Below are 24,996 nucleotides of genomic sequence, written 5' to 3'. Positions count from 1 at the left end.
GTGATATGTGAAAACATCACATTAGTTGTTGGGTTTTTCTTTGTACCTATCCTTTCTCCTCCTCAGTGCCTTGCCCCTTCAGCGGTATGCTTTTCATTGGAAGCTGGGATCCATTGTGAGAATGGGAATATCCTGGCTAAGGCAATATTCATTGATTTCAGAATATTAGTGTGAACCAGTCATTATCCAAGGCCACCCCCTTCCCCATCATCTTCCCTGAATTGAAATCATCCTTCCCCTATTTGCCACTCTCCTCCCCCACCTTCTTCCCTAAATTACACTTGGGCTGTCATTCCCCACAGGGCTGAATTCATGGGAAGAGTACCACAGTTAAGAGTACCACAGTTAAGTTTTAATGAGAAATAGTACTGATTCTAGTGTTTATTTAGAATGCACTTTATTTCATCGAACCAAATCCAGGCTGACTCAAATTACAGTTGGAGATAATGTGCAATAATCCGGCTTTATTCCCATGTCCTGAGTAGTTTGGCCCAATACAAATGGCTCCCTCTGTCCTTGGGGGAAAGATTTGGGTTCAAGGCCAATCAAAGGAATATTTTCTGTTTCATCAAGTCCCAAGCATTTGACTTTTACAATCTGTACTTTTACTGACTTTAAAAAGAGGGCATGTGAATTGATAAAACAAGAAAGCAGGTCATTAATTCACTTTTCCTATAGCCTGTAAAAGATTACATATATATTTGTCTCTGTGTATATATGTATATATTTTACTAGATCAGAAGAAATCTGTCATTTATTATAATTTTATTTATGCTTGTTTTTACTCTGATTTATTACTCTGTGGTCTAATCTCTAGAAGAGAGAACTTGAAATGGGGGGGGGGAGCACTTGTATTCTTGGCTCCACAGCTTCATGATCTTGGACAAATCATTTAAAATCTATGTGTCTATTTCTTCATCCAATTCATATACCCCAAAGGGAAGAATGGACTATAGCCCTTCCTTCTTTTCTTTTTCTTATTTTTTTAGGAGTAAAAAACTTTAAAACCCTCAAAGGAAAGGTGTTTTTTTAAAAGATGTGAAACAGTCTTCTAATCATCTTTTGTGTTATGCTCACACATATGAAGGAACCACAATGACTCTTTTGTAGAGAGTCTGGGACTTCTTAATGGAGAAAATATTTTCTTTCCTTTGTAGATATAATCTACTCATTTCTCCCTTGTGCAGTAGGTAATGTGTGTTCTTTAAGTACATGTGGTGTATGGCAGGAAGGCAGGAGGAGGAAGAAAGAAGAAATAATGAGGGAAAGAGTCTATTAGGGCAGGGGAACTCTTCAGTAGTCCCTCCTGGATCCTACAAAACCTACATTTAGTAGCTGATCTACAAATATCTTCTTCTGATAATTCCTCCATATCTCCAAGATGATGTCGACAGGACATAATTAGACTAATAGATTCACAGAATGACAGCACTGGAAAGGTCCTTCCAAATGATAGTGTCCAACTCTCTCATTTAATGGATGAGAAAACTGGGTCTCACAGAGTGATTTGCCCAGGATCTAAGATAGTGAGTGACAAAGTCAAGTTTAAAACTGAGCTGTGGGATAAAGCACCGGCCCTGGATTCAGGAGGACCTCAGTTCAAATCCAGCCTTAGACACTTGACACTTACTAGCTGTGTGACCCTGGGCAAGTCACTTAACCCCCATTGCCCCGCAAAAAAAAAAAAGTTTAAAACTGAGCTGTGACTCTAGCAGGATAAGAAACAAACATTTGAAGTACTTTAGATTAAGTGGGGTTTGTTGTTGTTGTTGATGGTGACGATGCATGTGTCTACAGGATGCCAATAAACTGAATTTTCTTTAGCTGATTACAGCATCTGTTCGGCGGAGCTAAGCTAATCTCACCATTGTTAAGTCTCCAAGTGAACATAGCTGTTGGAAAAGTACTTTGGAAACCAAGGCAGTGGGCAGTTAGTCCCAAGACTGCTCCCAGGGGAGTATTTTGTTGCACTTACTTGGTCTCTGTTGCCCCCAGGGTGCAGGGAGAGCAATAGCCACAGAGCTGCTCCACTTCCCAGAAAGCAGAGGCTAGAGAATAATTCTCAGCCTCTATCCACCCTCCCTCCTCATAACCCTGCAGGAGGCTATTCCTCCATAGGTTTATGACAGCCCAGCCTCCAAAAGGCATAGAACTGGGCCAACCTCGTTATTAATGGTGGGTAACACTATTTGTGCCATGCAGGGGCAATGATGTTATCAACAGGAAGAAGCTGGAAACCTTAGATGTGTAGTTTCAAATCTGAAGCCCATGGTACCCCAACTAAATGCCAAACTGGAACTACACTATTAAAAATAAGATCTGTCTTTACTTGGCAAGGGTTTTAATTAGCAGAAATTTCCATGCTCAGGAATATTATTCTGCATGAGCAGAAAGCGCTTAACAAATGCTTGTAGACTGCCTTAGCGATTCCATTGATTGGTCATATTCAGAACACAGAAGTGATTTGACCCAGGGGTAATTTGAATTCCTTTACCAAACTCATTTTGAGTTCATCATCTTCGCCCACAACAGGTCAAAGTACTGTGGCTTTTAAGACTTTTCAAGCCTGCTGCGCTGCAATAAAATGAGGGCAAGAAATATTACCCATCACCAGTTGATTCCCTAATTCTTTACGAACAACGTCAAAGTATCAGTGTCCTACAGGTTTCAGTGTAGGTTTAAGACAAATACAGAAGCATTTGTTTGAATGGAAGTTGGGAATGAGTTAAAGAGAGAGAGAACATTTTAATGGGACACTGGTCCAGAATAGCCCAGCTTGTTTCTACCTCCTGCGGACTCGTCCTCCTTTTCACAGGACCTTGATTGTATAGAAACAGTGCAGACAAAAACCCACAAATAACAAGAGGTTAGCTCCCGCCCCCAGTGGAGGTCATAAGCATGGGGGGGGGGGCTGGAGAGGGAAGGAAGGGGAGCATCAAAAGATGGTCTGGATTACTTATAAGGAAAGATTAATTAATTTGATGGCTGCTACTTTATTATTGAATTTTTCAGCAAATTTGCTCCTGGAAATTGTCCCTATATGTTCGTTACATTGAGGGGAGCTAAACTGTGGAGTGAGCTAATGCTCCAAATGAATAAGACATTTGTAGCTTTTGGAACCTTGCAAAGAGAGGAAAGGTTCAGAAGTTCTGAATAGTATTGACTCCAATTTGACACCCCAAGGTTTAAAAAAAAATCACAAAAGGGTTGTGTTACACACCAACAGTAGCTTTTTCCAGCAATTTTTTCAATTATTGCATTGTGTCCTCTCCAAGAAAAGTAACTGTGCTGACTGAGACAGAAAGAGCAGACAAAGTAACTGGAACAGTATGTTCACAAGTTTGCAAAGAGATTCTTTTAAAATATAATGTTTGGTCTTCCTTACCTTTTGCAAGCCACCCTTCTAAGGATGTCCACGGTCATTCTTAAGCTATGGGCATTCACACTCAATGTGGCATGAGGTGCAGAACTGCCTAGAAGCGCTGTTAGGCTGGTCTTTCTTTTAATAGGAGGCCAAGGAATATGCGTTCTATTTTTAAATGTTTTAAACATTCCTCCAAAAAATGTAACTAATTGTTTTCTTGAGAGTCATCCAACTCTCTGAATGCTTAGATCAACTAATACTTTAGAATCACTTGTTAAAATGAGCTAAAAACCCCGCCTTTCCCTTGTAGTCTTGTGGTTTGAACGCCCCAGAATTAATAAATGCCTTTGCTCCAACCTCTGGAATCACTAAAATAGTCCTGCTAGAATACAAGCACAGTGATTAATTTTGCATTTTAAATAGGTTCTTGTAGTATCCCACACACTAGTTGTGCTTTTTAAAAACATGAATTAGGAATGTATACAAAGGATCTGATTTTGGTGATTGTGGTCCTAAGACGTTGGCATCATTCGAAGGGCAGCCCCCATTCCCGGATCACCCAGGCTCTCAGCTGCTAGAATGCACACTGTCATCTTGCACTCTTGAAGACACCAGCCAGAAGACCCATGTCACCTCCCATGTTCAGCAAAGGCTAACCCGCTAAATACAGGACACACGCTAACAGTACAACCACGCAGCTTAAAGGATCTCCAGCCTAGTAACTCTTATAGAAAGAGAGAGAGAGAGAGAGAGAGAGAGAGAGAGAGAGAGAGAGAGAGAGAGAGAGAGAGAGAGAGAGAGAGAGAGAGAGAGAGAGAGAGCTCTCCGGAAAGTACAAGTCACTTTTCTTTAAGACCACTGCTGGGCTGACCTGTGCCCCAGTACTTGTAAAGATTTAGATGTCATTCGCTGAGAGAGGGAGCTTTATTCCGCTACAAATGGGGACCGGAGAAGGAGGGGGTGCGCTCTTCCCCGCCTACCCTGCCCCACAAAACAGACTAATAACAGTTCATCTGCAAAGTTTCCCCGGGCAGCCCGTGGGATCCGTTAGTCCCTCAGCAGGCAAGGCAGGCAAGCAAGAAGGCAGGACAAGCTCCTTGGTCCATCCTGAGCCACGAAGGAGGGCGGAGGGAACGCCTGGCTCCCCCTCTCCCCCTCCCCCTAACTGCCTCCCCCCACCCCCAAAGTGCCAGCACTTCTCACCTCGCAGGCAAGGTGATTGGTTGGCTCGCCTTCCCCACCCCGGCTCCTACCCCCACCCCCCCAGCACAGTTCTCCCAGGGCCGTATCCTCGCTACCCTTCACCCGTGCAAAGGCGAGCGGCAAAGCCAGAGAGCGGGGAACAGGAGAGCGGAGCCCAAGCGGGCGTCCCAGGAGCTGAGTCTCAGCGCCCAGGCTGCCAGCTGCTGCTCCAGACCCCGGGTGGGTGGGGCGGTGACTGCTCTGCTCCCAGCTGCTGCAGCCACAGCAGCTACAACAGCAGCAGCGGCAGCAGCAGCAGCAGCAGCAGCAGCTGCAACCACTCCCTAAGTGCCACCCCGAGCCCAGGCCGCCCTCCCGCCTTCCTCCCTCCCTCCCTCCCGGACTCTCCAAATGGCCTGGCGCCGCGCTCGGGCCGGGCTGCTGCTCATGCCGCGGCTGCTGCTGCTGCTGGTGCAGGGGAGAGCGAGCGGCAGCCACACGCCCGGAGCGGTCGGATTGCCCCCGGCTGCCTACGACTTCTTGTTCAGTGGGGCTCCCTCTGCCTTCTCCTCCGCCTCGGCTTCCTCCAGCTCGGCTGCAGCGGGCAATGAGCGCATAGGAGACGCATCTGCAGCCCTGGGCGCCGACGCTCGGGATATGGTAGCTGTCCACATGCTTAAGCTCTATGAGAAGTACACCCGCGAGGGCAGCCGTCCGGGAGATGGCAACACCGTCCGCAGTTTCAAACCCAAGCTGGGTAAGCCGATTTGATTTCCATTCCCACTCTCTCCTTCCCGGACTTCCTAAGAACTTGTCAAAACTCCCTCCCTCTGGAGAGGCTTGGCCATCTTGGTGCCATTTTTCCCACCCTTGGAGACGATGGTGTAAGAGAATCTTTCCGGAGCTCCTAGGAGCCCTGATGCGTTAGAAGCACCTGGGCATTTCGGCTTGAACCCTTTGCTTGTATGCCTAACGGAGGGGTTGGGATGGTGGTTATTATCCAGCATCTCGAAGGGCCCCACCTTGGCCAAGACAGTGGGCCTAGTGGGGTGGAGCAGGCCAGGTGGACGGACTGGGGAGGACTGGAGAAGCGAGGGTATTCTAGACTCACGGACCAGAAAGAAAGTAGCAAAGCCACCTCACTAAGTTCTCTCTGTCACCAAGTCCTCTCCAACCAGACACTGATTTTTCCCCCTCTAAACTTCACAGGTCTACTGTGGGGTAAAGTTGTTAAGAGCGCCATCTGTCGACGTGCAAGCAATAACCTCCTTTCACACAACCCCCTGTCCGTGTCCCGCAGACTGAAGCCTGCTCTAGAAAACCTGTTTTTCACTTGTTTGGGGGCACAACGTAGGGATTCCCTGATCCCGGTATCTATGCAAAGCACTTAGGCACTCTAAAGATCTCAAAGGCACCAATTGCACTAGGATGAATAACTTACACTGTTAGTAACAAGGCTTCCCCAAGTGATTCAACTTAGCGGATGTTTTGTGGCCCTTGGTGAACTATGGTAAGAGGGACTATCTCACACTGCCCCGAAGAAGAGACCATTCTAAAAGGGCAGCTGATTAAAGAAGTATCTGTCCCTTCACCTCGAGTGGATTAATTTGGTTCATGCCCCTCGTTCTTGAGCACAATCAGAATCATCTTCTGTTAGTAACTTCTATGCAATCATTTGGATTGCTATGTCATCCCAGAGATTATTAACTAAATCCATGTGAAGAATGGAAAATTTTAAAAAGAGAGAGGTTAAGCAACTTATTCAAGGTCACACAGCAAATGAGAGGTGAATTTAAAAAGTCTTCTGATGCCCATGCTCCAGCTCTCTCCCCTGTTGCTATGTACATTCAGCTTTCAAAGAAGAAGGGCACTATGGAAAATTTATTGGGTTTAGTAAAGAGTAAGGTCAGTGGACAGCTTCCTTCTTTGGTATCAAAAGAATTTCTCTTCACAGCTTGGGCTTTTGAACATTTCACATGTTTTGAATACAGACTCTGCTAGAGACTTTATATTTATTTAGCTTAATTTGATCTTTTTTTTTTTTTTTTTGCTCTAAGATCTGTTTACTTGTGTCTGCCTCTGATCCTCTGGGCGTCTCGGCTTCGCTGATATGAGCCCATCAACTCATTACCAGCCTGGGAGGTAGGGAGCAAATCTGATTATCCTAATCTTGTAGTTAGGGGAAAGAAGAGGCAGGAGACCGTTCTGATTAACTCTGTATTACACCTAGCATGACAAACTCTTAGTCAGGAGTTTGGTGTCATGGATGCTAACCTCAGAAGCAGTGTAGACATCCCCTCTTATCTTTTAACAACTACTCAGGCAACCACTGATAGAACACTTCCATAATGGGGAAATCATGATGACACAAAACAATCTCTTCTGTTTTTTAGAGAGTTCTAATTCTCAAAACATCCTTTCTTATGCTTAGCTTAAAGTCCGCCTTGCCACAACTTTCATCCTTTGGTCCTAGCACAGCACTGTTTACCAATAGGTGCTTAATATAGTCTTTGGGCTGCTTTAAATAATGATCATGATGATCACAAAAGACAGTATAGTACACCAGTAAGAGGATAGGAAGACCTGGGTTCAGGTCCTACTTTTAAGACATACTAGCTCTGTGACCATGAGAAAGGCATTTGCTCTCTCAGTGTTATAGGCAGCTTTCTAATAGGAGCTGCAGACTAGATGTTGACCTGCACTGGGCTGATCATTTGATCTTTCAGTACCTTCCATGAAGCTCTGTAAGAAAAGAAGCTACAAAGGTGTTGCCAATTGCCTTGGAAAAGGGACTTTACACACTAAGAATTCCCTATGCAGATGAAATCACTGGTATAGGCTGACACAAATATTGATGACACATTATTTAAGTATAGCTAGGAAAAGGACTCAGCTTCTGGGTCTATAGCCCTAATAATTCTGCATTAAAATTATTTGGTTTTTAGAATAAAATACAATTTAAGAATATTGATTTTTTTTTATTCCAGGGACTATTTTTTTTTTCAGAGTGGAGGGTAGGAATGAGAGAAGGGCCACTGCAAATTATTTCAAACTATTTATCATCACATTTTATTTTATCCACCCAGAAAGCTCAAGTGTATTGAGCTCTTGATATCTCGGGCATGCATACCGTGCACTAGGGTTTTGGTTTTTTGGTATGTCTTTCTTCATTTACTTAAAACTATGTATGTATTTATCCCTTAATTTTTAAAAATGTACTGGTATCTTCTGTATTCATATAGCTTCATTTCTAAATATATTCCTCCCCATCATCCCAGAGAGACATTTTTTGTAGCAAAGAATAAACAAAAGAGAAAATAAAGCAGTTCAGCAAAATTATCAAATACATCTGTGAAGGCTGACAATATATGAAGTGTTCTATGCCCATAGGGCCCCACTTCTTCAAAGAAGGAATAGAGGTACATACTAGTCTTCGTTAGTTGTTCCTCACCAAACTGAAAAAGAGTCTAGATATTAAGTCCCCTCTTGTTTTATTTTTTTTTTGGCGGGGCAATGGGGGTTAAGTGACTTGCCCAGGGTCACACAGCTAGTAAGTGTTAAGTGTCTGAGGCTGGATTTCAACTCAGGTCCTCCTGAATCCAGGGCCGGTGCTTTATCCACTGTGCCACCTAGCCATCCCCCCTCTTGTTTTCTTTTAAACAAGAAAATATATATGCAGAAATTTTAAATGACTTGTTTGGGAATCTCACAGAGTAGAACTCAAAATCCTTATTCAAAAGCCTGTTTCTTTACCTACTGGGCTGGGCTGCTTCTAAAGTAAGAGATCTTGGCAGTTTCTAACTCTATTAAAAAATTCAAAATTCAAAACAAACCCTGTAATACACTTGTGTAATACAGAGATTTAATGGCACGTCAAACTGGGTTTCATGGTGCCAATGAACCTTTACTTCCCTTCCAGTTTTTTTTTTAATAAGTGCACAGTATTTTCCACTGAATATCCATTAATGGAGTACCACCTACAATCTGCAACTAGTCTGATTGCAGTGTTACCTGATGGTTGGGGCTTAGCCACTGAACAGCTCCTTACAGAAAGCCGTAGAACCTAGCCTACTGTATCTCACCCACTGGTCTAAGATTTTCAGACTCCCACCATGGATTTTTTTTTTAATTCACATCCCAGTCATATTTTCCATCTTCCTTTGGGTGGTGTAAAGTAACAGCTGTTTCAGGGGTAATGGATGAAGGGACAAAAATCCCTGGAGTGTTTAGACTCTTTGTTTATCTAGGGGTGATAACACTGTAAAGAGTAACACTTGGACCTAAATTTGGCATTCACTGAGCCCAAGCCCATCACATAATTAGCACAGACGGCCTCCTAGGGCCAGAGTGAAACCACATGATGCCTGACCACATAAACAGGTTCTGCAGTTGGGTCATTAGGAACTGGAGTGTTATGCACAGCACACAAAATCAAGTTGGTTAGAATTTTCCAACTTCAGCAAGGAATCCATGATTAACAAAAAAAGTTTATATTTATACCATCAACAGATGCAGTTGGGTTGGGTTGTTTTGTTTTTCTTTTTCCCCAATTTCCAACTAAAATCTCATCTTCTATAAGAAGTCTTTCCTTTTCCCTCTTAATGCTAGTGCCTTCCCTTGGCTGATAATCTACATTATATCATATATATATATATATATATATATATATATATCTTGTTTGTTCATAGCTTTTTGCATGCTGTCTCCTCCCTTTATTTTGCCTTTCTTCATCTCCTAAGCACTTGGTATAGTGCCTGGTACATAGTAGATATTTTATAAATGCTTGTTTACTGACTGACTTAAAATCTTTTAGACATTAAGACTTCCTAAAGTCTTTCAAAGGAATCAGTCCTAGAACTAGAAGTCTATGAGACCATCCAGTCCAACTCCCTGCCTACTGCATGAAGTCTTTGTACAACATCCCTGACAAGTGTCTGTCTGGCCTCTGAAGACCTCCAGTGACAGTGAGCTGACAATAGGATCTCATATACTTCTTTCATTCTTAAACACATTGCCATACAACAACAGCCTTTCCCCTCTCTCTTCCCTAGGGAAAATTTCAGAAACCACCATTTTAATAAAAAAAAATTAAGATTCGAATAAAAGGGTATTTTCCCCCTGGATTCTGCCCCTTTTCTCCAGCATCTTGGGTGGTATTTTTTTTCTTTGTGCTTGAATGGTAAGAGCATGCCTTGTATTTCTGATAGTAAAACATGAATCACTAAGAACTCACATACTTTACTAGGAACTAGATGCCTCTGTCGTGTCTTTTCCTGTAAACTGAGCTAATCCATGCAGGGAGACAAGGGGGAAATCCCATACTCTGGAAAAATCCCAGGCACTTTGTAATAATGTAATGGGGGAGGAAGAGTACCCTAGCCTTTTTGCCAATATTCTCATGTTCTGACATCAGCCCCCTCTCTGTGAATCCAGGAGACCAAAGAGACAGATGAAGCTCTATCAAAATCTTCATAGAGGGACAGGATGCCCCCTTTCAATGATAGCAAGCAAAGCAAGTTAAATTTGGATCAGCATGAATTGGCATGCAAAGCACTTTTCAGATATTAATTTACTTAACTTCATGAACAGAGAAAAATGGGAAGAAGGAACTCTAGAGTTTAGACATATTTGAACTAGATAGATTCCACTCAAATTACCTCAAGCTAGAGAGCTTCTCAGCAATCTGGAAACTGATTATTCTCCCTGCCTCACAGGGAGACAGCATAGGGGAATTAATTGAAAGAGGAGTGAACTAGAAAAACTTAGGAAATGTTAGGGCTTAGGGAAGACTGTCTAGGGCAAACCTCAATGAGGCTAAAGAAAATGAGGCTTAGAAAAGTGAAATGATTTACTTGCTCATTGTAGCAGTAGTCAGAACTCAAATTCAATTCTCCTAGTTCCTAGTTCTTGTGAGCTGAAGAAAATAGTAGCTTGCGTTTATATGATGCTTTGAGGAGCAATTAAATTCAATAGACAATTGGGCAGCTAGGTGGCATAGTAGAAGAGTGCTGGACCTGGAGTGAGGGAGAATCTTCTTCCTAAGTTCAAATTCGGCCTCAGACACTTACTAACTATGTGACCCTAGGCTAGCCATTTAACCCTGTTTGCCCTAGTTCCTCATCTGTAAAATGAGCTGGAGAAGGAAAGGGCAAACCACTTCAATATCTTTGCCAAGAAAACCCCAAATAGAATCACAAAGAGTCAGATACTAGGAGGCAGCTAGGTGGAGCAGTAGATAAAGCACCAGCCCTGGATTCAGGAGGACCTGAGTTCAAATCCGGCTTCAGACATTTGACACTTACTAGCTGTGTGACCCTGAGCAAATCACTTAAGCCTTACTGCCCTTCAAAAAAAAAAAAAAGAGTCAGACACTTCAGAAAGAACTAAGGAACGATAAGACAATTATTAATCACCTGCAAGTTCAGTGGCAAAACAAAAGTCAAGATGACTGGCAATGGCCCAGGATGCAATGAGTCACTTGGGCCTTTCTAAATCAAGGTCATTTCCCAGGTCTCAATTTGTCTGAAGCAATTCCCATTCAACTCCTCCAGGTGAGGGAATTCCTTCTACCAATGAAAGTCAGCACTTTTTAAAACAACTTACAGCCCCAGAGAGTTGCCTAAAGCAATTGAGAAATTAAGTGAGTCTCCCAGGGTCATATAGCCATATGTGTCAGAGATAGGATTTGAACTCATCTTCCTGCTGTCAGAGCTAGCTCTCTGTCCATTGTGCCAAACTGCTTCTCAGTTGATAGATAATGCAAATGGTATTATTCCAATTTTACAGATCTGAAAGCTGATCCTTACAGAGGTAAATTGAAGTGTCTACAGTAACGCAGATGGGAAGTGTCAGAGCCAAGAACTTGAGTCCAAGTCTCCCTTCAAGCTGATGTTATTTCCTCTGTTCCATGATGCCTTTGTATACTTTTGAGAGTTGTTGGGGGTTGTGGAGCAGATTTTGATTTCATTGATGTAAAAATGTGGAGAACCAACCTCTGATGAGAAATGCTTCCAATGTACATCTGCTACTATTTAATAATGTAGAGTCTCATAAGTTACGTGAAGCATAGAAAAGTGAATTGACTTGCCCATGGTCACCCAGCCAGAATGGATAAGAAGTAGGACCTGAACCCGGGTCCTCCTGACTCCATAGCCTATCCACCCTGCCTCATTCTGTGTTCTGATGTAGTCAGTCCAGTCTTTCAGTCATTGTGCGTATAGTAAGTTGTTGTTTGCTCTTCATTCTCAAAAAGAGGACCATGACAGATGTCATGATTTGCAATGAACTGTGAGGAAGGGCTTAAGTGAGGAAGGTCTGTGCAAAGTGACCAGCCCAGGATGACTAGAGATGGCCCCAGATGTTTGAGGCAATTGGGGTTAAGTGACTTGCCCAGGGTCACACAGCTAGTAAGTGGCTGAAGCTGGATTTGAACTCACATCTTCCTAACTCCAGGGCCAGTGCTCTATCTACTGAATCACCTAGCTGCCTGAGTATAGTAAGGCTCTTTAGAAAGCATCCTGACTTTGTGAATACCTAAAGCAGCTTTTCCAAGGGAAGACCTACATTTCCCAGGATTCCTAAGTCCACTCAACATCAGAGAAGGAATCAAGTTCTCTTCCTCCTTCTCTTCCTTCTCCTCCTCCTTCTTCCTTTCCTCCTTCTCTTGCAACCCATCCATGCCTTCCCACCATCCTCTAGGACTCTTGTCTTGTCCTCCCCTAAGTTCCTCTAAGCACAGAGATTCCATCTAACATGTTGGAGAATCTTACTTCCTCTTAAAATTTCAAGGATAACAGTGGAGCACATGGGCTGTTCACTGACTACTCTTCACTCCCCCCTCACCTTTTTTCAATCAGACTTTTCTTTGATGACATCCCCTAATCTGGGTCTTCTTCATAATTCCGTATTTGTTATATGTTGAAGCCAGAACATATTCACCATATTTGTGTACCTAGAAAAAAATACAACATACATACATTTTAGGATGAAAATCAGTATAATTTCCAAAGAATCCCTGGTCCTTCCTTTGTGGTGTCAATATTTTGAACCTCCAGGCCCCCACCCCCAATGGACATGGATGACTTTTGCCAATACATTTCAGAGACAAAAATTTTCTGTGACCAAATCATCTGAGTAAATTCCGTTGCATGATATCAAGAATTCTCTCACATCATCTTGTGTCTCATTGATGAAATAATATCTGTGACCAACATAATGGCATTATGTAGGATTTCTTCTCTTATCATCTCAAATCTGACTTCAGATACTTGCTACCTGTGTGATCCTGGGCAAGTCACTTAACCCTGATTTCCTTAAACATCCAGGGCCATCTCCAGTCAACCTGATGTATATCTCACCACTGGACCCAGATGGCTCTGGAGGAGAGAGTAAGGTTGGTGACCTTGTACAGCCCTCCTTCATTTAAATCCAATTCAGTGCAAGTCATGACATCACTCCAATGTTATGGTCCTCTTCAAGAATAAAGGACAAACAACAACAACAAAGTACTCTACAGCTATTACTGATATTTTCTATTTGCACTTTTTAACAATAATATCATAATCCTATGAAAGAACATGGGAATACATATTTAGAAACTGATATTACCTTAGAAGTCATTTAATCCCATCCTTCATATTACAGACCCAGAGAGCAGAAGGGATTTGCCTAAGGTCACACAAATATAAGTGACAAAGTCAGGATTCGAATCCAGGTCTTCTGACTCCAAGTTTAGTACTCACCACTAGAAGAGGGGTCCCCACATGCCACTTCTCCTACCCCTCAGTCATCAGGAATTTGGCTCTTTCTTCATCCTAGGCCTAGCTCTGACCAGTCCTTGAGAGATCTGTTCCTAGGGGCAGCTAGGTGGCACAGTGGATAGAGCACTGGCCCTGGATTCAGAAGGACCTGAGTTCAAATCTGGCCTCAGACACTTGACACTTAACTAGCTGTGTGACCTTGGGCAAATCACTTAATCCCAATTGCCTCACCAAAAAGAGAGAAAGAGAGAGAGAGAGAGAGATCTGTTCCTGAGACAACAGCACTGTCTTCTTGTGGACCTTGTCCCTCTTCTAAGGGATAGCAAGATACTAAATCTGTAATACCTATTAGATGATATTTCCCCTCTAATCTTCATTGACCTCAAAGTCAAGTTCCAAAGAGGTGCAGAATGCCCATATCTCTACTTCTGATGAAGGCATCCTAGAGCCCCACTTCACTCTAACCCTGCCTGAAAACCACAGGACCTTTCATCTGCCAAAGACTTAGCATGATCGTAAACCTTATTTATACATTGTCTCCCCCAATCAGAGGGTGAGCTCCTTGAAAAGAAGAGTTGCCTTGATATGTCCAAAACCTAGCAGTGTACTTGACACAGAGTAAGAGCTCAATAAACATTTTCCATTACATTGGCCATGAGGATCAACCGTGTAGCATGAGAAGAGAAGACTAGCCCCAACCTCCCTATCTACTGGTTCACTATTATTTGTTTTTATTTTTTAAAATAATAAACATTTTTATTTATAGTTTTGAGTTCCAAATTTTATCTCTCCTTCTCTCCCTCACCTCCCCTCTCCCCAGGAGGTAAGCAATCAGATATGGGTTATACATGTGCAGTTATGTAAAACATGACCCTATTGGTCATTTTGTACAAGAAAACTTGAATAAAAGAAAAAAATGAAAGAAAGTGAACAATATCAGGAGGACCTGAGTTCAGATCCAGCCTCAGACACTTGACACTCACTAGCTGTGTGACCCTGGGCAAGTCACTTAACCCTCATTGCCCTGCCAAAAAGAAAAAAAAAGAAAGTGAACAATAGGAAGCTTCAGTCTGTGTTCCATCCATATCAGTTCTTTCTTTGGAGGTGGATCGTATACTTCATCATGAGTCCTTTGGGATTGTCTTGGATCATTGTATTATGGAGAATAGTCACAGTTCTTCATTGAACAATAGCACCGTCTCTGTGCACAATGTTCTCCTGGTTCTGCTCATTTCACTATACATCAGTTCATACAAGTCTTTCCAGGCATTTCTGAAATCATCCTGCTTCTCATTTCTTATAGCACAATAATATTCCATCACCATCATACCACACCAACTGGGTCACTATTAAAAGCTTTGTTCTCAAAGGATCTGATCAACGAAGGAATAGCTAACTGTACCGGGCAACCAATTTAGCTGCTGTAAGCACAGTACTGCTCAAAGAAACTATATTTAAATGCATGAGAGGCAGCCTCTAGTGGCTACAGCCCTTAACCATGAAGCCAAGAAGACCCGGCTTCAAGTTCCTCTCCAATTTAGACTCTCATCCAGTTTGTCAGAAAGGGGTCCTTTGGCAGAGAGCATTATTCTAAATGATAGCATTTGAGGAAGTCAATCTGGCACAGCTAGGTGGCACAGTAGATAAAGTACCAGCCCTGGATTCAGAAGGACCTGAGTTCAAATCTGGCCTCAGACATTTGACACTTACTAGCTGTGTGACCCTGGGCAAGTCACTTAACCGGAATTGCCCTGCAAAAAAAAAAAAAAAAAAGTCGATCTCCATCTATCACCAGGTAAATGCAAGTACATCTTCATCTTTTTTCCAGTGACCTTAATACAGGAAGTTGAAAATGCTCAGAATCTATTTGGGCCTTTGTCCTGACCCCCTCTCCTTAGAACAAACACCCCTCAATATTACTTGAGGGATTTTTAAGGGGAAGCGGCTTCCACTAGATCAAATATGGCCCGAGTGTCAATGAGGCAGAGACACTTCCTGGAAAGTTCCCGGGAACATTCTCTTTCCCAATAATGCTCGGCTTTGTCAGGCTTCAGCCTCCCTCCTGTGTCTCCCCCAGGCTCTAGTGGCCTGTCCGTGGTTGTGAGAGAGAGCTTCCCGAGAGTTTCTCTGCTCCTGCTGCTCATTCTCCCACTTGGAGGCATGCTCTTCAATCAGGGGTTTGGAGGTGTTGCTGTGGAGCGGATTAGGGAGCAATTGACATAGAATTATGACTTTTGGTGGGGGAGAAAACAGCAGGGGAAGATGAAAGTGGGAACAAAACCGCTCCTGTTTTCATGTAAATTTTACTAGCCCTACAAAAAGGAGAAAAGAAAACTACACACACACACACACACACACACACACACACACACACACACACACACCCTCCAGCTTCCCAGAAAACAAATATGAGATTTTGGAGGATTTATTTGTTAAAGTTTGCCAGAACCTTCAAATGGCTGTTGAAAGGATATTGAATTTGGGGCTGGGGGTGGCTTGGAAAGCATGTAAAAAGGAGTGAAAAGAATTATCAAGGAGAACTAACGAAATATGTAGTAAATGTGTACAGGTAAAAAACCTGGCCACAAGGGAAGGCTATAGGGTTAGTTACTGTATGAGGCCTGCCTGAAACACTTCACTGATACACTCCACCAACTGTGTGGGCCTTTGGACTTTGGGTGTCTCTGTTCCTAGGCCTCATGGGGAGCTGACATGTCCTGCTTTTTATGAAAAAGGCTTTGAAATCCTCAAGCAAAATGAGCTGCAGATGTCCAAACTGTTTCTATTGTTAAGCATAGATGCATTTTTTTCCATAGATGGTATTTTAAGCATAGTCAACTTAAGGATGCTATAAGAATGTTACCTTCTTTGGCAAAGGATACCTTATATAGGTAAGTCACAGTTGGTTGTGAGGCTATGTAGTTTAGTGAATAAACAGCTGAGTTTAGAATTCAAATCAGTCCTCAGACACTTACTTGCTGTGTGACTCTGGGCAAGTCACTTAACCTCAATTGCCTTCCTCCCCGCCCCCCCCCCCCCCAGCCAAAAAACAATCTTTGCCAAGAAAATCTCAAATGGGATCATGGAAAGTTGGACACAACTGAAAAACAACTAAACAACACTTAGTATTGGAAAGACTTAGGTCCATCTCATATACAATCTCATATATAATAAATCCATGACCATTTAACCTCTCTGTCTCACTTTTCTCATCTGTAAATTGAATATAATAGCACCAACCTCCCAGGGTCATTGTGAGAATCAACTTAACTATGTGAAGATCTTTGCAAATAACATCTAGTAGTAGTGATCACAGTAGTCTTAGAGGAGGAGAAGGAAAAGAAAAGGAAGAAGAAGAGAAAGACGAAGTCAAAAAGAGGGAAAGGTCCCTTCTGGATAAGATGGATCTCTAAAAAAAAAAAAAGATTTAGCTGTATGACCTTGTCAAGTCCAGATTCTCTAAGACTGTGAATCGCCAATCTAGATCACTATCTACTCTCTACCCACTCCCAATAACACCTCCCCCCAAAAAAGAAATGGTTTTGATACAGGATCGGTAATGGATATCACTATGGATTTTGGCCCACTCACAAGTTAATTCATTTTTTTTTTCCTATATGAACAATCAAATTATGAGTATTTTTGCTATAATCACATATGAATGTTTCTATTCAGAAGTGTGACATATGCTGTGGTCCCTAACTAATTTCATTTTGTTTTGTTTCTGTCACTTTCCTCACAGAAATGATTGACCACAAAGCCTTGTACCATTTCAATTTGACATCCATGCAAGATTCAGAAATGGTTCTTTCAGCCACTTTCCACTTCTACTCAGATCGGCGGCCTCGATCCCGGGAAGTAATTTGCAAGCGTTCCAAGAACTCCTCCTGCCGCCTTCTGCACCTACAACCCCTTCCTCGTTTCCACTTGATATTCCGCAGTGTCCCACAGAATGCAGCTTTTGGGTTGGTCAAGGGCAATGTGACTATCTTCCCCCACCAACGGGGTGTTTGGCAAGCCAAGGATATTTCTCACATAATTAAGGAAGCCAAACAGGATGGAGAGCTTCTCCTCGTGGCTGAGCTCGATTCTGAGGAGAAGGACCAAGTCTTCCATGGCCCAGGACCAAACAACATGCCCTACATCCTTGTCTATGCTAATGATCTGGCAATCTCTGAGCCAAACAGTGTGGCAGTGACTCTCCAGAGATATGACCCCTTCCCAACCGGTGACACTGACCCAAGCCGCTCACCCAATGCTTCCACTGACTCTCGGGTGAGGAGGGACATTTATGTTCCTGGTTCCATCCATGACAATGAGCTTCCAGAGGTAGAATACAGTCTCCATCATCCCCATCACCTCCACCATGCTCATCACCCTCAACATTATCATAAACATGACCTGTGGGAGAGTGCCTATAAGGCCCTAAAACCTAAATCATCACGGAAAGACCGAAGAAAAAAGGGACAGGATCACAATGAAATGCTCACAAAATCTCAGATGCTGAATTTTGATGAGAAAACCATGAAAAAGGCCCGAAGAAAACAATGGAATGAGCCAAGAATCTGCTCTCGGAGATACTTGAAAGTTGACTTTGCTGACATAGGGTGGAATGAATGGATCATATCACCCAAATCATTTGATGCCTATTACTGTTCTGGAGCTTGCGAGTTCCCAATGCCCAAGGTAGAGTGAGCTGTTGATAATTGTTTTTTTGCTATTTAAATTCTACTTACTGGATGTAGAAATTGTGAGAATAAGTTGGGTCACTTATACTCTTCCCCTGCTATAGAACTCAAAATTAACAGTGAAACCTTGTCTCTCTCTTCACCCTACTCTTCATCTCTCTTCACCTCTCTTCACCTAAGTGAAGCAAGGAATGAACTCCCACTTTATCACCATAACTTTCATTCTGTGTCCATCTGTCTCTCTGCTTCTCAAAAGTGTTTGTCAAGGCTTCCAATCCTTGGAAAAAGTTCTGCTAAGCTAAAGCATTCTCCATTTCCATGCCTGTGATGGACTAACAGCCACATTGCCTGCTCTAATAAGGAAAGACATAACCATATTAAGGTGTTTTGTGTGTGTGTTGTTGTTTTTTGTTGTTGTTGTTGTTTGCAGGGCAATGAGGATTAAGTGACTTGCCCAGGGTCACACAGATAGTAAGTGTCAAGTGTCTGAGGCTGGATTTGAACTCAGGTCCTCCTGAATCTAGGGCTGGAGCTTTATCCACTTTGCCACCTAGCTGCCCCTCATATTCAGTTTTATATTAAAAGTGTGCTTATTAGAAAATTCAAATTCTATACACAGAGCCATTAATATTTCTGAAGCATCTAATATTCTCTCTAATGTCACATTTTAATATGGGCAACCTTCTGCTGGAAGGATGTTGAGCTGGACTATACAAAGAACATCAATGCCTGTTCTAGGGAAGAATATCCCTTAGACAATGTCTATATCAATTAGTAAGAACTTATAAAGTACTTTCTGCATACCAAGAAATCTGCTAAACTAGGGAGATACAAAAGGAGAAATAATTGCTGCCTTCAGGGAGCTTACATTCTTGTGCTATAGAAAGTACAGAGCCAACCCTCTAGCCCAGAAGACAAAGGTTCTGTTCTCAGAGGCCATCAAATCTAAACCACTCATTTATGTATGAAGAAGCTAAGGTCAAGGGACTTTCTGAAGATAATGTATTAAGATAGGAGCAGAGCTTGCAAGGGCTACAGTCACCACATAGGCTAATTTCTCTATCCCATACAATCTCTTGAGTGAGGCTAAGTAGCTGAGTTGTATTCAAAGTATAGAGTTACCCATACTGTGGGAAGTAGGGTACCACTATGATCTTGTGATTTCATTGGTACAGAAAGCTTTCAAAAAGGATCCCACCCCACTTCCCCAGTTGACAACTGTTATGCAATTTACAGTCTTAAAGAGGTTCCTATGATGCCGATTGGTTGATTGACTTGTCCTGGGTCACACAGCTAGTATGTGTGAGAGGAAGAACACAATCACAGGTCATTCTGAATTGGAGGCTAGCACCCTATTAATTACATGAGACCACCTCTCCGATGAGAACTGACTTCTTTACCAGAAGCCAAGTTGGGATAGGTTTCTAATTCAGAGTCTTTCTGAGGCTTTTTGGCAAATCAAAACAATTGTCTTATTACAACCAGGCACAAAGTTATCTTGATTGATGAGAAATGCATGATGGTGAGGTGAAGAACTCTATTTCTTTTGAAATTTACTAGCCCCCTAAATGCACAGTCTAAGGCTGAATCTTCCTTCAGAACCCCATCACCCTAAGAAATCATGGAGCAGTGTTCTTCTGTACAACCATTTATCTCTTCTCCTGTGGATTGTGCCTAGAAGTCATAGTGATACCGTTAGGGGGCACCCAACCTTCCCCTCAAAGCCAGCTACCTGCAACTTTAGCTTTAGGCTAGGCTTTGGTGCCCAGAATCAGAGGATGTTAGAGGAGGAAGCAGCCAGAGGGCTCATCTAGTCCAAGCTCCTGATTTTACAGATGAATACTGACTCAGAGGTTTAGTGACTTGCCCAAGGTAATACAGATGCTCAATGGCTAGTTTGAGATTCTACTCGAAGGCTTCTATCTTCTAATTCCAGTGCTCTTTTCACCTTGCTTTGCTGCTTCTGGAATGGATTATCCATCTGTGGCTGTAGGGCCCTATACTAGTGAATATGTCAGAACTAATTAACCTTTAAGGTAGCTTCCAATCTGAATGTTTATTACTTAGCTACATACTCAGTATGGTACAATGGGAAGAAATCTGGACTTGGTATCACAGGCCCTGAGTCCAAATCCCAGTTCTACCACTTACTACCTGAATGACTTGGGTCAGATCACTTTGCCTCCCTGGGCCTCAGTTTGCTCATCTGTAAAATGAGTGGGTTGGATTAGATAATCTTCCTTCCAGGACTAAGTCTATGATCCTTTGATCCTAAATGAAAGAATAAAGCATCAAAATCTGATAAGGATGAGAAGGAAACCCAGGTAAGAAAGATAGGCTGGGAGAATTTGGAGGGACTGAGGTCCCTTGAAGGGGAAGGAGTAGCTTTGGTTTGTGCTGGGGTGTAGGTAGAAGGACTTGATTCTTCAGAGGTCAGGATTCTGAATGTGTCTTGGCAAGTGGCATTTGCTGATCTTTCCATCAACTCCTAGGAACAGTACTTTGGGCCTGTTAAGAGATAAATTCAACATCATAGTTCTCTTACCAGGTCATAGTTTTCAGTAAGAGGGAATAACATTTCCAGGCCCCCATAAGCATTAAGTGGAAACACAACGCCATGTGTTTGTAGAGGCATCCCATATTTCATCCCAGTAGTAGCATACAAAATTCCAAATGGGTTTTACCAACATCCTGATGTAATGGGCACATCAATAATAGTTAGCATTTATACAATGCCTTAAAGTTTACAAAGTGTTTTGCATAGATTATCTACTTTGATTTTCACAACAACCCATTGTGGGGGATGCAATTATTATGCCCATCAAGCATATTCCACAAATATTTGTTGAGCACCTACTATGTGCAGAATACTGTGCATAGTCTCTGCTGTCTTTGGTATACAGAGAAGATGCTACTGGGACTTGATGCTATAGGAGGTTATACACATCAAAGAATGGTATCCAGGAAGGAACAGTGGTCCAGAAGTCCTAAGATATGTTCTCTAGTTCTTATTTTACCATCAATTCACTATGTCATTTCAGGTTAGTTAACAACCCTCTCTGTGCCTCAGTCTCCTCATTTGTAAAATGAAAGGTTGTATTAGATGATCTTTAAGGCCCCTTTAGCCCAGTTCTATTGATTGTCCCTGCCCCTCTCCCTCCAAGAAGAAATAAAGGACAAGCCCACAGTCATACTCTTGTCCACTCAACTATGTGATTTGTAGCATGCATTCATTCTCAAGATAGTTGCATAATATTAGAGGTGGAGTTTGGGGCCATACATTGAAATAAAGTTAACCTGACCATGTAGAAGCCAAACGTTCAACCTTTGAGGGCTTTTTTGTTTTGTTTTTCCTACTTAGGAGAGTTGATTTATGCTTGGTCTGCTCACACTCTCTTGCCTGATAATTACAAGATGGCAGATCAGGGTGAGGTTTCTTCATTGGGTGTGTCTCAATTGTTGCAGCCTCCGGGGACTGTCCATTAATTTGGTGCCTCCTTCCCACCCCTCACCCCTGATTTTTTATTAGCTTTTTTTCAGTCTGTATATCCTTTAAAAGCTAGAGGTTGGTTTATTCTAGCTAAATAAACTTTGTGGTTTCAGTGAAGGGGGGAAGAGCACAGGGGCACCATTGGGAGGGGAAGAGGACATGGATAGGAATTGGTGGAATATCTAAATATCCCAGTAAATTCTTTCTGATAATAGGATGGTTAGAGCTAATAGGTGAAGATCATGGTTTCTGTATCAGAAAAATCCACTTATCTCAATAGGCTCAGATGAGTGTGATGCTCCATCCCCACAAGGATTATATTCTGCCTATTCACCCTCAAGAGAGGGGACATTTTAGAATTCTACTCACCTCCTGTCCTTCCTCGGTAAAATAGTGCTTCCTCCCTGCCCGACCTAAACATTCCCTTCTCTAAGAAAAAGCCACGAATCTTGGCTTTTAGCTGTAGAGACCAATCAACAGTGGGGTCAAAAGCACGCCCACATGAGTGAAACCAGGGGGAAATTATGGGGTGAGGGAGGTTTTAATGTTTGACTGTTTTCAGGGTCTGCAGAGTGACTCCTTAGCCTGGGAGGACTGTAAGTCAGTTAACATGAAAAGTGTGTGGCCTCATCAATTTTACAGCTCATAAATACTCCTGAAATTTTTTCCCCCCCAGTTTTAGAGAGAAAATGTTATTTAATAGGCATTAGCCTCATTTTAATTTTCATTTAAAGCACAAAATTTAATCTATGCTGAAAACAGCTTATAACTAATGAATCAAGTATAATGCAAAGTTGGTTTTCTCTTACTTCTCAATAATATTAATGATAGTAATAACGAATAATTATATAGCACTTATGCGATGAACACTCTACAGTTACTATCTCATTTAATCCTTACAACAATCTTGGGAGGGGGGGTAGATGCTATTATTATCCCCATTTTACAGATGAGTAAACTAAGGCAATCTGAGGTTAAGTGACTTGCCCAGGATCACACTGCTAGTAAGCTGCTGGGAACTCAGGTCTGATCTTCCTGACTTCAGGACCAGCACTCTCTGCATTGTACTATCTAGCTGTCCAGCACATAGTGAGAGCTTAAATGTTTATTGATTGATTTTGGGGTTTTTTGTGGAGTTTTTTTGGTGAGGCAATTGGGGTTAAGTGACTTGCCCAGGGTCACACAGCTAATAAGTGTTAAGTATCTGAGGCCGGATTTGAACTCAGGTCCTCCTGAATCCAGGGCTGGTGCTCTATCCACTGAGCCACTTAGCTGCCCCTGATTGATTTTTTAAAATTCATGTTTTATTGATTTTTTTGTTTTATGTCATTGTCACTTTCCTTCCAATGACTCTCTGACCCTCAATAGTTTTCTCTTGTCCTAATAAAGGATGGTTAAGCAAAACAAATCAATACATTGGCTTATATGGTATATATAGCCTTCATTTCACCTCTGTGGTATAGCACATTTCTCCCCTAAAGTTATGACTGGTCACTGCACTGATTTCACTTGCAGTGTTTTTCCTTGTCATTTTCTATAGTGTTATTGAAATTCACCAACTTTTTAATTCTTTTCTTCGGATTATCTAGGGTGTCCCCAAAGTCTTAATGTAGTTTTAAGCTTTGATAACATCAGAAATATAAATACTATGAACTTGTATAAAGAAAAAAAACATCATTTGGAAATTTAATTACTTAGATTTATTTGACACACTTAGTTTTGTGAATTATGACCAAGGAAATTTTCATTTTAACAAGGTGAGGCACTTTGTCCTTATACATTGTGTGTGCAATAGTTTGGGTGACACTTTCTCAGACAAGCAGAGGTGGTCCTCTAGCTTGGTTGCTTTCATCACCTAATCTATCTCCATTAGACCATTTCTTGTGGGTTATATCAAAACGGCCATGTATCGTTCATCAAAATCTTGTGCTTTAGATGATGTCAAGATTAGGATTAGAAATGTAAACCTTTCAATCACTAAGCAGAAGCTGAAAGATTTTACAAAGTTTGACCATGGAATAGAGCTATGTGTAACACAAGATGGTGGTCGTGAGGAATTTTAATGAGAAACATTCATATTTTAAATAATTAACCTTTTAAATATTTTTATAAGTTTGCAGCCTTTATACTTCTGAATTTTTTAAAGTTTGAAAATAGACTAAGACTTTAGGGACACCCTGTATTACCTGTCACTCGTTTCTTCTGTCAATCTTAAACCAATCTGGCCATCTTTGTAGGTGAAAGGGAATAACACTGTTTCTCTTGACTCTTTCTAGATTGTACGGCCGTCAAACCATGCCACAATCCAGAGCATTGTAAAAGCCGTGGGGATCATTCCAGGCATTCCAGAGCCCTGCTGTGTTCCTGATAAAATGAACTCCCTTAGTGTACTGTTCTTAGATGAGAATAGGAATGTGGTACTAAAGGTATATCCCAACATGTCAGTGGAGACTTGTGCCTGCCGATAAATCTCTGGAATGAACTTCTGTTTAAAAAAAAAAGTAAGAAAGAAAGAAAGACAGAAAGGAAGGAAAGAGGATCCCATCTGATCACAAAAGCAGGACACATTGAGGAACCTGTGTCATGGAAATGAATCCAGCTGTATTTATAATCCTGTTTATGTCAGTAAACACACACACACACACAAAGGAAAAACAACCCTACGAGGTTGTAGAAGGAGTTCTTCATTCTTTCGGAGATTTTTTTTCTTTTTTAATAACTAATGACAGCCCCCTGAGTTCAAAAATTCAGTTAATTACACCCAGTATATGGGCTTCCCAAGGGCCTTCTACTTTCTACTTACTCAGAGCTTGTGGCCACTGTTACATTAAACTTTTCATCGAAATACCCTGAGATTATTCCTGCGTCTCTTTATGTTATCATCTCATAATAGGGGAAGTAACCTTCACACACTCTAGCCTGTCAATTCCCTATAAAAAACGTTTTTTGTTTAAAACACCTGCCTTTTCATATACATATTTATATTGAAAAGAAGGCTGTAATAAAGGGCTTAAATGTATATTTTCTTTGAGATTCAAAATGTAGTGCACTGTATAAGCTTGTATACATATCTATATATACAGTATGTTAATATAACCTATTTTTGGTTCCTTCCTCCTAATATATATTTTATTTTGCAAAAGAAGGGGGTACTCCAGTGTACCCTGCAGATGTGCGAGTTGCTGGGTTAATTTCGAGTCGTCAAGACACACATATTCTTGAAATAACACACATAGTAATATGTTTAAAGACTAAAACAAAATAACCGAGATTTTATATTTTTGTAAATTATACTTTCTATACTATAGAATATGGTATAAGTGCTTTTACTGAAAGCTAATAAATGAAAGGTACAGTTGTATCTTTTAAAAATGGAATAGTTCTGTTTCTTCCTTCTTTTGTGAATTAATTCCATAAATCAAATGCTTACTATGTAATACTCTTAGGAGAATTTAAAGATATAGAAGTACAGGCCCGGCTTCTAACTTTCTAAGGGGGATATTGAAAAGGTAA

General features: G+C 41.7%; 1 protein-coding gene across 1 annotated transcript; it reads left to right on the top strand.

Moving 5' to 3' along the window:
- Positions 1-4,663: 4,663 nt before the first annotated feature.
- GDF10 (growth differentiation factor 10) lies at positions 4,664-24,831 on the top strand. The gene is made up of 3 exons (XM_043981100.1): positions 4,664-5,303; positions 17,048-17,991; positions 23,760-24,831. The coding sequence occupies exons 1-3, from the start codon at positions 4,958-4,960 to the stop codon at positions 23,949-23,951; spliced, it is 1,482 nt and encodes a 493-aa protein (XP_043837035.1). The 5' UTR covers positions 4,664-4,957; the 3' UTR covers positions 23,952-24,831.
- The last annotated feature ends 165 nt before the right edge of the window (positions 24,832-24,996 follow it).

Source organism: Dromiciops gliroides, chromosome 2 (assembly GCF_019393635.1).
Source record: "Dromiciops gliroides isolate mDroGli1 chromosome 2, mDroGli1.pri, whole genome shotgun sequence".
NCBI classification, from domain to species: Eukaryota; Metazoa; Chordata; class Mammalia; order Microbiotheria; family Microbiotheriidae; genus Dromiciops; species Dromiciops gliroides.
The sequence above is the reverse complement of the archived record's forward strand: the minus strand, read 5'-3'. Positions and strand labels throughout refer to the sequence as shown.